The 15,214-nt window shown below is 49.7% G+C and overlaps 1 protein-coding gene across 1 annotated transcript; it reads right to left on the reverse strand.

Moving 5' to 3' along the window:
• Positions 1-3,479: 3,479 nt before the first annotated feature.
• On the reverse strand, positions 3,480-14,766 carry Haus5 (HAUS augmin-like complex, subunit 5). Its single transcript, NM_027999.1, has 19 exons — positions 14,603-14,766; positions 12,995-13,057; positions 12,867-12,899; positions 12,708-12,732; positions 11,641-11,746; positions 11,401-11,560; positions 10,031-10,100; positions 9,866-9,948; positions 9,312-9,369; positions 9,061-9,185; positions 8,835-8,898; positions 8,625-8,755; positions 8,275-8,437; positions 7,610-7,690; positions 7,371-7,516; positions 6,934-7,045; positions 6,721-6,850; positions 3,942-4,074; positions 3,480-3,827 (listed from the first exon to the last, which is right to left on the reverse strand). Exons 1-19 carry the CDS (start codon positions 14,698-14,700, stop codon positions 3,749-3,751), a joined length of 1,860 nt encoding a protein of 619 aa, NP_082275.1. The 5' UTR covers positions 14,701-14,766; the 3' UTR covers positions 3,480-3,748.
• Between the last annotated feature and the right edge of the window lie 448 nt (positions 14,767-15,214).

Genomic DNA, 15,214 nt, shown 5'->3' on the forward strand with positions numbered 1-15,214 from the left:
ACCCCCAGAGCGAGCAAAAGCCAATTAGAGTGTCGGAAAGTCAGGGCCCCGGAAGGGCCTCTAATCTGACAGACGCGGCTGTACGGATAGGCCCCGCCCTCGTAGAGAAAGGTGGGCGAATGAGAGCGAAGCAACGTCACTTTGACCCACCCCGCTGTGGAAGCCGGAACTTTGAGGAGGCACGGAAGTTCGGAGGTCCTTCCAGAAGTTTGTAAACACTGCAAAGCCAGGGTAGGAGTCTTTTGCACTCGGTGGACAGATACACTGCCAGGGGTCAGTTCATTATTCTTTTTTTGAATAAAATTTAATTTTACTGACTACCTCCATGGTTTTCTTTTTTTCATTTTGGGGTTTGGTTTGGTTTTGAGCCCAGGTATGGAACTTCCTAGGTTGACATAGGCTTTCAAGTGCTGGGATTATGGATACAGAACAAAATATTGGCTTTTAAAAAAGATTTATTTATTATTATATCTAACTACACTGTAGCTGTCAGACACACCAGAAGAGGGTGTCAGATCCCATTACAGATGGTTGTAAGCCACCATGTTGTTGCTGGGAATTGAACTCAGGACCTCTGGAAGAGCAGTCAGTGCTCTTAACTGCTGAGCCATCTCTCCAGCCCCCCAAATATTGGCTTTTATACTAGAGATATCTAGAGAGAAGTGTGGAGGTACATGTCTTTAATCCCATAATTTAGGAGATAGCCATGCAGATCTCTGGATTTAAGGTCAATCTACAGAGCAAGTTCCAGGACAGCCAAGCTTAGGCAATGAGGGAGGTGGAAAACAGAAAGCTGGTAATAGAATGGGGTTGGGGGTGGGGTGATGTTCCAGCATGTGGCTCTGGCTTTAGAGTGAAAAAGAGAAGAGACTACTGGGACAATTGATGCTGGTTAGCTGGAGCTAAGAAATTAGCGGTGATTAAGAAGAGACCAGCTGAGCCGGGTGTGGTGGCGCACGCCTTTAATCCCAGCACTCGGGAGGCAGAGGCAGGTGGATTTCTGAGTTCGAGGCCAGCCTGGTCTACAGAGTGAGTTCCAGGACAGCCAGGGCTACACAGAGAAACCCTGTCTTGGAAAAAAACAAACAAACAAACAAACAAAAGAGACCAGCATCTGGGGCTGTAGAGATGGCTCAGCGGTTAAGAGTACCAGATGCTCTTCCAGAGGACCTGGGTTCAATTCTCAGCAACCACATGGTGACTCCCAACCATCTGTAATGGGATCTAATGCCCTCTTCTGGTGTGTCTGAAGACAGTTTTTTTTTTTTTTTTTCTTTTGGTTTTTTGAGACAGGGTTTCTCTGTGTAGCCCTGGCTGTCCTGGAACTCACTTTGTAGACCAGGCTGGCCTCTGCCTCCCAAGTTCTGGGATTAAAGGCGTGCGCCACCACCACCCGGATCTGAAGACAGCTATTATGCACTCATACACATAAAATAAATAAATCATATATATATATGTACATATATATATAAAAGACCAGCATCAGTGAGGTGAAATCTTCTGGGAAGTATTTTTCTGAGGGCACAAAGAAGCTGTGTTCCAGAGACAGCCAAGGTTGTACCTCTTGTTGCAGCAGGACTTGGCTCAGCACCATGAAGAGAGCCTATGAATGAAGCCTAGTTGCAGTCAAAGACCCCAGTGTATTGGAGATGCCATTACTGTGAGATGATTATCAAGAATGGCAGTGGCAGTGGAGTGGAGTCAACCAGAGCCTAGAGTGCTACAGAGGGGAGAGCTGGAGATGTGACTCAAGCCTTTTGGAGGAGCCCAGATCATGTGTGGATCCCAGACACTGGAACAAGAAGCTGTAACACTGAAGTTGCGTTGGAGATCCCAAGACATTCAAGATGCCAGAGCTGTGGGATATATGCTGAGGAAAGCTGCTAACAGGGAGTGGATCCAACCCATGAGAAAGAAGTTTGTGGCAGTCAACAAAGATGAAAAAGGAATTGGGGATCTGCAGACTGCTTTGACATTAGCCATGGAAATGCAGCGTTTGGAGTTTGCCCAGCTGGTTTCCTGTCTTGCTTTGGGGATTACACTTAAGTGACTGGATAAATCTCAGAAGGGACTTTGAACTTTTAACATTGTTGGGACTGCTATAGACTATGGGGGCTTTTGAAGTTGGACTAACTGTGTTTTGCATTATGCTATGTTTAGGTATGGCCCCCATAGACTCATATGTTTGAACAAGCCTATGAGGACCTGGGAGTGGAATATGGTAGTATGAATAGTAGCACTATTAGGAGGCATGGCCTTGTTGGAGTAGGTGTGGCCTTGGAGTAGGTGTGTCACTGTGGGCTTTAAGACCCTTATCCTAGCTGCCAGGAAGCCAGTCTTCTAGCAGCTTTCAAATGAAGATCTAGAACTCTCAGCTCTACTTGCACCATGCCTGCCTGGGTGCTGCCATGCTCCCACTTTGATGATAATGGACCGAACCTCTGAATCTGTAAGCCAGTCCAATTAAACATTGTCCTTATAAGAGCTGCCTTGGTCACCGTGTCTGTTCACAGCAGTAAAACCCTGAGACATACTCCTGGGACAAACTACAAATAGCTCCGATTTAAACATAAAAAATAAAAACTGTACAAATTTTAAGACCAATGTTGGAGTCTGAAACAGCCCACGCAGGTTCATGTTTGGACACTTGGTCCCCAAATGGTGGTGCTGTTTTGTGAGGTACGTGAGCCTTTGCGACGTGGTGTCTGGCTGGGAGGGAGTTGCTGGCAGCCAGTCCTGAACACTGTATTTATTTTGGTTTCTACTCCGTATCTTCAGATATAGTCCAGATGCGGATATGAAAAAGCAACACCTTCCGCTCCTACCACCACAGAGCTACTGTGCCTTCCCTGCCAGGACACACTGTAGTCTCTAAATGTGAGCAAAAATAAACCTCTCATATGTTGCTTTCATTATTTTGTTGAAGCTTTTGAAAAGGAATCAAGGCGATCTCGTAATACAAACACTTAAGTAGGGGTGGTGGAGGCAGAAAGCTCATGAGTTGAAGGCCAGCCTGGGCTCCAGTCACAGACTAAGAAAACAGAACCTTAGAGGACACTGCCATCTCTTGACCTGCCCCTACACAGGACTCTATTCTGGCAAGGCACTGTGCTACTGTGCTCCCTGATCACCTTGCCAGCAAAGCTCTGCTCGCAAAGTCTCCCTCCCACATCCTTACCCTGCTTAATGTACCCATGGCAATTAAGTTCCGCTGTACTTAAGTCATCCTCCGTGCCAGCTGGCTACCTCACTCTCCTAGGCCACTAGTTCCCTGAAGGCAGGGGCTTTGGTCCATTGTACTTGATCTGCTGAGGAGGACAGTGAAGCAGCCACTTTAAGGTGCATGATCCAGAGTACACCTTTTCTCTTTCTCTTGGCTTTAGTTGGAAGGGCAGTGCAAGGCCTGGGAGAAATCATAGAATGGCAGCCAGAGAGGAACTGCAGGTCTGTGTCAAGACAAAGTTGATAAAACTGGGCAGTGCTTTCTTTGAAATGCTTTATTGAGGGAGATGAAGTTTGGGGAGTTAAATACTATTAATTTTTGAGTTAGGGTCTCACTATGTAGCTTAGGCTGTCTTGGAGCTTGCTGTGTAGCCCAGGCTGGCTTAGAAATCAACAGCAGTCCTCTTTCCTCAGTCTCCTGAGTAGATACAGTAGGTGCAGAGACCGGGCTAAATTGCAAGTCTTGACTCTGCTTCTAGCCACCTCTTCATTTGTATGGCTGCTGCAGCGCTACCTGGGCCTACACTCAGCGCAGCTGACACTGGGGCAGAGACAGGCCCTGACAGATCTCCTCAGGGAGGGCAGCTTGGCTCGGCTGTTCCCACCTGGGGAAAGGCATGGTGTTTGAGGAAAGGCCCATCCTCCAGACCTTCCCATGGTGGCAGCTCAAGCCATGAACCATAGTCAGTCCCCCGATATTCAAATAACCCCCCTCTTACCAGTCCTGAACGATCCCCTGTAGCTCAGGGATTTGCTCCAGTGCCTGTTTCAGCAGATTTGACAGTTTCTTCAGGGTCTGCCCCACGTTCTCATTCTGCTCCTTTTCCTGGGACACCTGCATCTGCAGCAGCTCTGGAGGGTACAAGTGGGGAGGCAGCTTCAGGGTCCCCATCTCAAGGATGCCACCTTCAAGGCCTCAACCTAGACTTTCCCATAGCCTACCCCGTGGCCTACCAGGCTCTGACACAGGCACAGCTTGGCTGCCTCAGCTTCTCCCTTTCCTCTGTGGCCTCTCTCCCAGGTTCCAGGCCTCAGCCTTCCATTCTGGCCACTCTCCATGGTAGCCAGGAGCTTCCCCATTCCTTGCTCAGAAGCCTGCCCTGCCAGTGCCTTCTAAGTTCCCCAGTGCGTCCCACCCCCACCCCCACCTCCTCTAAGTCCAGACTCCTCAGACAGTTTGCATTCTGTGGTTTTTGTTCCTTTCTGGGGAAAACCAGAGCTAACTCCAGAGCCTACATGAGACACCATACTTTTTGGTTTTCCTTTCTTTTTCGAGGTCTCTAGGTAGCCCTCTGGCTGTCCTACAACTCCATATGTGGGCCAGGCTGGCCTTACACTTACAGAGACCTTTCTGCCTCTAACTCCTCTGAGTACTGGGATTAAAGGTGCATGTTACAACTGGCCTATTATTATGTTTTTTCTTTTGAGTCAAGGTCAAATGTAGTACAGGCTAGCCTCAAACTTGCTATACAAGGATACTCTGAGCCTTTGGATCCTACTGCCTTTACTTCTTGTGTACTGGATATGCAGGTGTGTGCAGGCATATGTGCATGTATGTGTATTTTAGGTTCAGTTTGAGTGTTTTTGCATTCATATGTGTGTGTGTGTGTGTGTGTGCAGCACATGTGTTCCTGATGCCCAAAGAAACCAGAAGACAGCAGCAGGTCCCCTGGAACTGGAGTTACAGATGGCTGTGAGCTGCCATGTGGGTACTGGGGACTGAACCAGGGCCTCTACAAGAACAAGTGCTCTGCGCCACTGAGCCATCTCTCTAGCCACCTCCCCTTTTCTTGGAGACAGATCTCTCTCTGTAGGCCTAGCTGGCTTGGAACTTACTATGTAGACCCCCACTGATCTCACACTCATACCTGCCTGTGCCCGCACAGTACTGGGAACTAAAGGTGTATGTCACTATTCCCAACCACTATGCCTAGTTCTATGCAGTCCTGGTTATGAAGGCCAGGGCTGCATGCATGCTAGGCAAGCACTCTAACCCCTGGGCTCTATCTTTAACTCACTATCTTTCCTAGGCCTTTTCACCCTGCACCATTTTCCCCAGGATGGTGACTGGGCCTCGTTCCCATTGCACCAGAACTGATCCCACTGAAAACGAATACAGGGCTTCACAGTCACTGAGTGCCCTGTCTGTGACCTCCACCATGACTCTTACATGTTCTTTATCTAGGCCTGCCATCTCTGGGAATTTTCTGCGTCATTGGTTAGTATGGCGGGAACAGAACCCTGAGTTTGGGACTCTGAGGGCTTGCTGATGAACTGACATGGGGGTTAGGGATCATTTCTGGGGGACGAGAGGCCGGAAGAAAGGGAGCAAAATTATTCTTTAGAATAGAGGGATCCAGGAGCTGTTACAGATACATAGCCAGATGGTGATTGCTCACACCTTTAATCCCAACAGGCAGAGCAGGCAGATCTCTGTGAGTTCGAGGCCAACCTGGTCTATAGAGTGAGTTCCAGGACAGCAAGGGCTACACAGAGAAAACAAACCAAACCAACCAAACAAACAAACAAAAAGAGTTCAAGATAACCATGAGGCCAGGGGTAGTGATGTCAGGCTGTAACACCAGCATTTAGGAAGCTGAGGAAACAAATTGCTTGTTTGAGGCCAGCTAGGCTGCTTGGCCAGACCCTGTCTCAATAAACAGTAACAAAATAACAACAACAAAAACAACAGAAGTAGCTGGGCACGCCTTTAATCCCAGCACTCTGGAGGCAGAGGCAGGCAGATTTCTGAGTTCAAGGCCAGCCTGGTCTACAAAGTGAGTTCCAGGACAGCCAGGGCTATACAGAGAAACCCTTGTCTTGAAAAAAACCAAAAACCAAAACCAAAAAACTAACCAACCAACCAACTAACCAACTAACCAAACCAACAAAAGAACACTGGACCATCAAGATGGCTCAGCAGATAACAGTGTTTGCTGCCAAGCCCGACTACCTGAGTTTGAACCCTGGGACCCACATGGTGGAAGGAGAGAACAGACTCAACAAGCTGTCCTCTGACCTTCACAAACATAGTGTGGCACACACATGCACACACACTAAAACAAAACAAGGTATTCTGAAGGCAATGAGTGAGTAGTTGGCAAATGGATGTCCCATAGGGTTGGGATTGGGATGGGACCCACGTTCACAGCCAAGCTCTTGCCTGGGCTGAGGGAGTGGGGGCAGGGGGCAGGCCTTGGAAGGCAAGAGGATCTCAAGTTTGAAGACAGTCTGGACTACACAGTGAGATACATACTAAAAGACAGAAATTGCCAACCAACCAACCTTCATTCTACCATGAGGTCAGGCTACTAAGCCTTGTGTACCTGAGTTCCCTGCTCTGCAACTTGGGGGGAGGGGGGAGACACAACACACAGCAAGAGCTTGCCGTGCAGCCAAAGCAAGCTGCAGCACTAGGGTGTTTAGCACTTCAGGAAGCCTATGGTGGTGCAGAACAGAAGGAATGATGGATCTGGAAAGCAGGCAGGGTCAACGTACCCTGGGTGGATGGTCCCGGAGGCAGACTGGTCTTCACACAGAGATTTCCTCTTCGGAGACCCAACTGGTCTTGGAGAAACAGAAGATCTTGTTGGAGAGAAGCAGCCCTTGGAAGCAGTAGTTCAGATGCCTGGGGGCAGGGGAAGGACAGTCACCTTGGCCATAGGGTTGGGATTGGGATAGGCAGACAGGTCAAAGGTCATGGGCACTTACTTTCCCCACAGGCAGTCCCAGTGTGTGACTCAGCAAGATGAGGCTGGAGGCCCTTGGGTTAGTGGGGTGCAGCTGATGGATGGATGGTAGAATCCTGGATAACGGCTTCAGCCTGGGGGGTGGGTAGCAACAGAACATTAAGCAGTTTGATTTACAGAAGCTCTGGGGTACAGGGACTTGGAGGTAGGCCTAAGAACTGGGAGACCAGACTTGGGCTGATGATAAGGGGTAAGGTTTGGCAGTCTGGGGACCCTGGGCTACTTTTGTGTGCATGTACAGGTGTGTGCGAATGTGTGTAGAGGCCCAAGGTGGACATCTGATGTCTTCTTGATCACCTTTATTTTCTGAGATCAGGACTCTCCTCTCACTGGGCCTCACCTTGGAGACACTCATTTGAAAAGGTTTCAGAGGGAAGACGGGGCTGGCTCCAGCCTCACCCTTTGACATGGTATGGCAGCAGGGGGCCCAGGAGAACTCGGGGCAGGTGTTTGGCTTCTTCCTTCAAGCATCGCAGTAGTTCCTGGCTCTGTGGTGCCACAGCTTCAGAGGTGGGGACAAGCTTCTGGTCAATCAGGGCCAACACCTGTGGGATGGAGCCGGCAGGCAGGGCAGCCAGGGCAGCCAGGGCAGGCAGGGCAGCCAGGGCCTGCCAAGCCTTGCCCAACATTCACCTTACCTCCTCTGGACCCCGGCTCAGGCGAGTTTTGCTGGCTGAGTTTCCCTTGATGAGCAGACGGATCTGTTCCTGCCTGTCCTCCTAGGGAGTCAGAAAGCCACCAACACTAGCTCCCTGTTCTTCTAGGGCAATCCATCCCTTCTTATAGGGGACAGGGCCTGCTTCTTCCTGGGAGTCTCCCCCTGGCTCCCCCTTCCACAGAGGCCAGGGTCATTTGTTCCTATATATATTTTTAGATTTATTTATTTTTACTTTATGCATATGGCTGTTTTGCCTGTATGGATATCTAGGCACTGCATGTAAGCCACATACCCACAGAGGCTAAAAGAGGGCATTGGATCCCCTGGAACTGAACTACCAGTTGTGAGCTGCCATGTAAATGCTGGGAATCGAACCCAGGTTCTCTGAAAGGACAGCTAGTGATCTTTTGTCAAGACAGGGTTTCTCCATGTATCTATCTCTCTCCTAGATGTAGCTCTATAGAGCGGGCTATTCTTGAACTCAGATATCATGCCTCTGATTCCCGAGCACTGGGATTAAAGGCATAGGCCACCATGAGCCAGTGTAGCCAGTCTTCTTAATGCTGCACCATCTCTTGAAGCCCTGTGCTTGGTCTCTCAACCCCACAACCCCAGTCAGACCGTCTACCAGGTCCAGGATCTCACCACCAGCTGACGCCACTGTAGGATCCGCTGCCTCTTGGCCTGCAGCTCCCGCAGCAGAAGATGCCGCTGTCCAACTGCACTCTCCAGTTCCTGGCTCTGGGCATGAAGAGCCTTGAGCTCTGCCAGTAGACCACTGTGCCTAAGCCCCAGCAGCAGGACTTTCCTGGGGGGTGGGGAAGCAGTGAAAGAGCACAGAGAGACTGGCAGCCACACTGGGGAGATGAGATCTTTGGGGAGGCATGAAACCCCCCCCCCACAGGAAACAAGCACCAGGAAAGGGAGGAAAAGAAGGGGTCCCCAGAGTAGACAACATTCAGTATCCCCAGCCTCTGCTGAGGGAACATCTTTACCTCTCACTGGATCCCAGCAAAAGTCTCTTCACCTCCTCCACTAGGCGCTGGAGGCGGCCAGTCAGGACTTGCCTCTCACTCAGGAGTGCACTCCTCTGGGTAACCAATGCACCTACAGCCTGCCAGCCCTCCTGGGGGTGCAAGGTCTCTGTGAGCATGGTCCATGGGGAGAGGGCTTCAGTGGGTCTTGGGAAAGTGTCTCAGGGTTACCTGGATGAGATGAACAGTGGACGGCAGAACCTGGCTGGAATTTGAAGATTCTGGTGCCTGAGGCCTGTGGTGGGGACAGAGCAGTTGAGGGAGCAGCCTCTTTGTATTGATAAGTTTGGGTAGTCAATATCAGTGTTCCCTTCCCCTGTGACTGGCTGGCATTCAGTTCCACGCAATCTGCAGTTCACTGTGCCTTCTCCCGGCTATGGGAACATTCACTCCACACCTGGACAGCTCCTCTTCTTTGAGCCCATCCCCATAACACAGGGACCGGATCTCTGACTCCCGCTCTGCAGCCAGGTACTCCAAGGCGGCCAGGACGTGGCCCGCAGGGTGGTTTGTCAGCAGTGTCTGAAGGGACAGGTAGGAAGGCAGGGCAGAATGATGGTGCAGTGGTGTAAGCCAGGCCTCTGAGGCACTGGAATTTCATCATGGAGGAGGAGGAGGTACCCTTTCCTGGGAGCCTTGCCCTCTCACCTCAACTGAGGTCAGCCACTGCTGATAGGATGTTCCAACGTGGTCATCACAAGGGCTTCTGTGGATTTGGGGGAGCAGACAATGAACGTTGTAAGGCACATCAATTACAGTCTAAACTATCACCACCACATGTCAGTAAGAGCTACCACTGTCCCCACTGTATAGATGAGTGCATCCTATGCCTACTAGACCTGTGTTCCTCAACTATCTGATCTTGCTGTCTGGGGGCCACTACATTTCCTCTTTAGTCCTTGACCCTTCACCCTTGTTAAGTCTCCTGGCCAGAGGCCCCTGCCCCATTGCCAGAGCTGAGTAAGGGCCTCCTCTATGTCCCAGAGCCTCAGGCCTCCCCTCCCCAAACTGCCCTGACTACCTAGGCTGTCAACATTTATGGTGGGTCTGCCTCTTCCTCATCCCACCCTAGGAGCTCTCACATGGCAGGGATCAGAACTGAAATAACCCAGAAATCCACTGTCTGAGGAGTTAATAAACTAGCAATCTCCCATCCTTCAAGCCCGGGTCCTCACAGAGTCCTGGAGGCCGAGAACACTCACAGGATGCTGCCTCCCCTGGCCCGGGGAGTCAGAAGGTTCTGCAGGAATTGAGTTCGGAGGGTGCAGGCAGCCCGGACATCACCCTAGGGAGAAGAGGATGGGGTGTTAGTGGGTTCTGCTTGATCCTCGACTCCTCATAGTCCCCACATAGCCTAGGATTCTTACCAACACCTCAGGCTCTAGGGCTGGGGCTGCTGACACCACAGGTCCAAAGGTCACATCCACTTTGGCTTTCCTGGAAAGATGAGTGTAATTGGGATGGGGCCCTAGGGAGAGCAGATGTCTGTGCCCTCCACCTCATACTGCCATGCTCTCAAGGCCTCATCATTGGTCTCCCTATTCCTGTCCCCTCCAGTTGGACCTATTATAGGTCAGCAACCCTATTAAAACCTGGGTTTTCAGTCAGGCATTGTGGCTGATGCCTGAGATTCTAGCTAGTGGCTCTCAACCCTCCTAACACTGTGACCCTTTAATACAGTCCCTCATGTTGTAGTGACCCCCAACCATAAAATTATTCACTGCTACTTCATCACTGTAATAGTGCTGCTGTTGTGAATCAATGTAAATATCTGTATTTTCTGATGATCTTAGGTAATGCCCTGTGAATGAGTCTTTCAGCCCCAAAGGGGACGCAGCCCATGGGTTGAGAACTGCTGATCCTAGCTCTCAGGAGGTTGAGATAGGAAGATGACTAAAAGTCTGAAGTCAACATGGGCTACACAGTGAGTGTCTGCAGCCCTGGCACAGGCTTGTGGTCCCAGTACTGTGGGAAGCTGGCACAGCTGCTGTGGTTACAAAACACATTTAAGGCCAATCTCGGGCTGGAGAGATGGCTCAGAGGTTGAATGGACTGACTGCGCTTCCAGAGGTCCTGAGTTCAATTCCCAGCACCCACATGGTGGCTCACAACCATCTGTAATGGGATCTTGGCACCCTCTTCTGTCGTGCAGGCAGAACACTGTACATAATAAATAAATCTAAAAAAGAAAAAAAAAAAAGGCCAGTTTAGGTAACTTAGTCAGACTCTGACTCACATTTCATAGAACATAAATTTTAAAAGCAAGTCAGGGCTGGAGAGATGGAGAGGTGGCTCAGTGGTTAAGAACACTTCTTGCCTTCTTGCTCTCACAAGGACCTAGCTCACAACTGCCTATACTTTGGCTTCAGAGACTCTGATGCCCTCTGGCCTCCAATGGACACCTGCATGCATGCACATAAACTCCTATGACCCTTCCAGGATTTCCATCTACCTGAAGCTATGAGGTAGTTCCTAGGTTCCTATCTGCCTTCTATGCAGGAGAACATCAGCTCCAGCAAGGTGGGCCTTATTTTGTATATTCACTTGTTTCTCCAAAGCCAGTGTTGTAGACATCCAGTTGGCACCATAAATCCAGGCGCTCAAGATAATAAAACTGCCCATCCTGACAGCCCTTATGCTATGGCTGGAAGCTCATGATTCTGAAAGGAAGGGATCAGGCAGAACACAGGGATTTCTGAGGAGAATGTCTAACCTCCTTGGGGAGGCTGAACCCCACCTTTGCATGTCCTGCAGATGTTTGAGCTGATTCTGCAGCCGCTGCATGGGGTCTTGCAACCCACGTTGCTGTCTTCGTACAGCCCCAGCTTGGGCCTGGAGGAGAAGAGCTCGATGCTGGGTGTCTTTCAGGCTCTGCAGTGTCTGTGTCATAGCTACATCTGTGGGAGGAACAGGGATGGCTGTCAACACTTTTGTCACCCAGGGTTTCACTGCCCATCCGGCTGGCCCCATGAGTCACCCTGAGCTTCAGACTCTTGATCCATCAGCTCCAGGCTCTGGTCTAGCTCTTGGTTCTCTGCCCGAAGGCGGGCCACAGTGGCTTCCAGCTCCAACTTCCGATGGATCTGATAGGATCAGGTAGAGGGTCAGAAGGTCAGATGCTTGGACTCCTTGGAGTTTAGCCTGGCTGTACTACCTTCTGGGTGGCATTCGGCTTCTCTCCTCATCTCCTGGGAGATGGTTGACAGATTTTTCTTTGTTTAAGTGGCTCAGGTCTGACATAGAAGCACTAAGAATCTACTTGGTTCTCTCCCTCCTGGAATTGCCTCTCTATCTTCTTGGTTTCTGTCTGTGGGGTGACTCCTACATCTCTGTCAGATGCTTTTTTAAAATTATTTTTTATTTTTATTGAGATAGGGTTTTGGTGTGTAAACTAGCTCAGACTGCCTTTAAATTCACAGTCTTCTTCAGCATCCACGTGCTGGGATAACAGGCAAGTACCAACATACTCAGCCTCCATTTTTTTAAAAAATGTATGTCGGTGTACCACATGCATACAGGTACCAGTGGAGGCCAGAAGGTGTTAGATCTCCTAGAACTGAAATCACAGTCTGCTGTTAGACATCTGCTCTGGATGCTGGGATAAGTCCTCTTCAAGAGCAGCGAATGCTCTTAATTGTAGGTCCCCCTCCTAGTCTTGACCTCTTCCTTGAATTCCTTAGCAGCTCTGACAAACTCATCCTTCTCCTTTTAGCAGTTTTGTTTACTGTGTCTACTTTTGACCATGTCTCACTATGTAGCCCAGGCTGGCCTTACACTCATGTTGACCCTTCTGCTTCATCCTGAGTGCTGAGACTATAGGACTCAAGACCTTCCTCTCTCCAACACCAATGCCCCATGTCCATACACCACTGCTCCCCATCTCGTGCCTGGCTCACCCTGGATCGCAATCCCTGGGAGCGCAAAGATCTGGGTTGTTTTGTAACATGGTGTTCCTGACAGACCCATCACCTCCAGGGCCTAGAGCAGAATATTTGCAAGCTGACTATTGGTTGAGGGAGAATATTAACCACACAGGCTTCTTACCTTTGGATTGTCCTGATAGGCATGCCTAGAGAAAAGAGAATAGAGTTAGGAGATGGCTGGGGCTTCCAGGGGAGAAGGCAGGAAGTAGAGGCCTTGGTTATGGACAAGGCTAGACAAAACTGGTGAAGATAGGAATCAATGAATTTAAGAAGCAGTTACCAGAGGAGGTTTCCCTGGATCTTCTTGATATTCCTGCATTGGAGAGATGAAGGGAGAGGAGTTGCTGTGGGCCTTCCCTGTGCCTTTCCCACTCTCTGACCCCCTCCCCTGCACTAGGTTTGGCTTACCTCTGACTACGCACATGCTGCACAATGTAGGCCCAGATGTCAGCGCCCTGACTCAGACACAGCCTGAAGGGATACAGCATAGAGTATGACTGGAGCATTGCCCAGGAGGAGAGGAGGACCCTCCACTGTCTCCACAGTTATGGTGGTGGAAAGTTCCAAGATTTCTCACTTCGGTGGGTGGGCCTGGGGGTTGTCACTGAGAGGGTGGCCTTCTCCCTAAGTCTGAGGGTATTCTTATTCCATGACAGGTTCTATTTCTTCTAGGAGAGGTTTAGTTGTAGTCACTTTCAGAGGTGGGTGTAAGAGGTTTCCACCCCAGGAAATGGTCTTTCATAACAGGGTCATATGCTACTGGTTTCTGCAGATTTGATCCCCAATAGAACAGCCACTGCCAACTGCCTAGTGTCACCTTTGATTAGGGTAAGAGTGGGTAGGTGAGGTGCTGTAGGAACCCCCTTATTCTGCAGATCTGTCTCATTCTCGATGAGGGATAAAGAAATAATAGTTTTGTTTTGTTTTTTTGGTTTTTTGAGACAGGGTTTCTCTGTATAGCCCTGGCTGTCCTGGAACTCACTTTGTAGACCAGGCTGGCCTCGAACTCAGAAATCCGCCTGCCTCTGCCTCCCGAGTGCTGGGAAGAAATATAGTTTTTAGCTTAATATTTTGTTTTGTTTTGTTTTTGTCTTTTCAAGACAGGGTTTCTCTGTGTAGCCGAACTCAGAAATTCACCTGCCTCTGCCTATCAAGTGCTAGGATTAAAGGGGTGCGTCACCACGCCCGGCTTAGTTTTTAGCTTAATTAATGTATACCAAAGTTATTTGCAGAGCTTGCTTCCCCTATCTCTGTCTCCTGCTGCAAGCTGTCTGCAGCAGCCACTCTCTATCTTCAGCTGTCTCCTGCTGCTTAAAGAATCTTCCCTTTCTCCAGGCAGTGGTGGCGCATGTCTTTAATCCCAGCACTTGGGAGGCAGAAGCAGGTGGATTTCTGAGTTCTAGGCCAGCCTGATCTACAGAGTGAGTTCCAGGACAGCCAGGGATACACAGAGAAACCCTGTCTTGAGAAACTCAAAAAAAAAAAAAAAAAAAAAAAAAAAAAAGAAAGAAAGAAAGATTCTTCTCTTTCCCTGCCAGTGTAAACAAATTCAAGACCACCCGGCCCCTTCCCTATCTGCAGGGACAGACTAGTGGTCATAAAGACCACAGCTGCCAGAAATGACCATCCTTGAGAAAACCTCCCTAGCCCTCCTCAGCCTGAATTCTGAGGAAAACTACAAGCTGCTTTGACCTTGCTGATTGCTGACAAAGTTTTCTGCCAAATTAAAATTATACTGTTGCTTTATTAGCCAATAATAAAATAGCTGTGTGAGCCCTTTCACAAAAAGTATAAATTAGCTGTATTTAGACAATCGGGGTTGACTCTCCCTGCGAGGCTGAGCAACCTCATGTGCGTCGGATTAAAAACCTCTTGTTATTACAGCGTCTATGATCAAGCTGTGTTTCTGGGGGTCGCGTTCTCTACACCTGGGCCCCGGGGGTCTAACAGGGCGGTGATCTTACTCCTCGAGGCTAATTCCAGGATGGGGAGACCTTACTCCAGAAGCAGCCTCACCTACGCAGCGTCGACTCCCGGGGGCGAGCTGCTAGGGGCACCTCCATCTCTTCAGCAGCCCAGCGACTCAGTTCCCGCTCTTTCTGCGTTAGTTCCATGGCTGTCACAGAGCTCAGCTGCAGTCGCAGCTTCCCGCACTCTCTTTAAGTATGGCGCCCATCTATGACGTCAGGAGCGCGACGCTGAGATGTCACCGGTTGCCAAGCAGACAGCAGGTCCCGGCTGACGGGTCTCTCTGTACCGGGCCGCTACCCGTAGCGGCTCTTGGCGCTCTAGTGTATGTAGGTTAGTAAATGAAAATGAAAAGGATGGGGTGAAATTCAGACACCCGCTTATCCACCTTTGTTCTTTCACTCACTGTAAGAGGCAGAAGGTTCTAAAAGCTTCACTCTACCTGGGGAAAAAAAGGGGGCGGCGGGTGGGAACGTGCAAGAAATTTCCTTTTCCCAAACTCGGGCTTTTAGACAAAACCCATCATTCTCTCAGGGACTTAAGAAAATCGTTTTTACTTGCTAAAAGTGGTCATTCTCCTCGTCTTTGGCAGAAGGGACATAGAACTCTTCCATTAATCTATGCCTTTGGTGGCGTCTATTGGCATATCGAGGTCTATGC

Source organism: Mus musculus, chromosome 7 (genome assembly GCF_000001635.26).
Source record: "Mus musculus strain C57BL/6J chromosome 7, GRCm38.p6 C57BL/6J".
In the NCBI taxonomy this organism is placed as follows: Eukaryota; Metazoa; Chordata; class Mammalia; order Rodentia; family Muridae; genus Mus; species Mus musculus.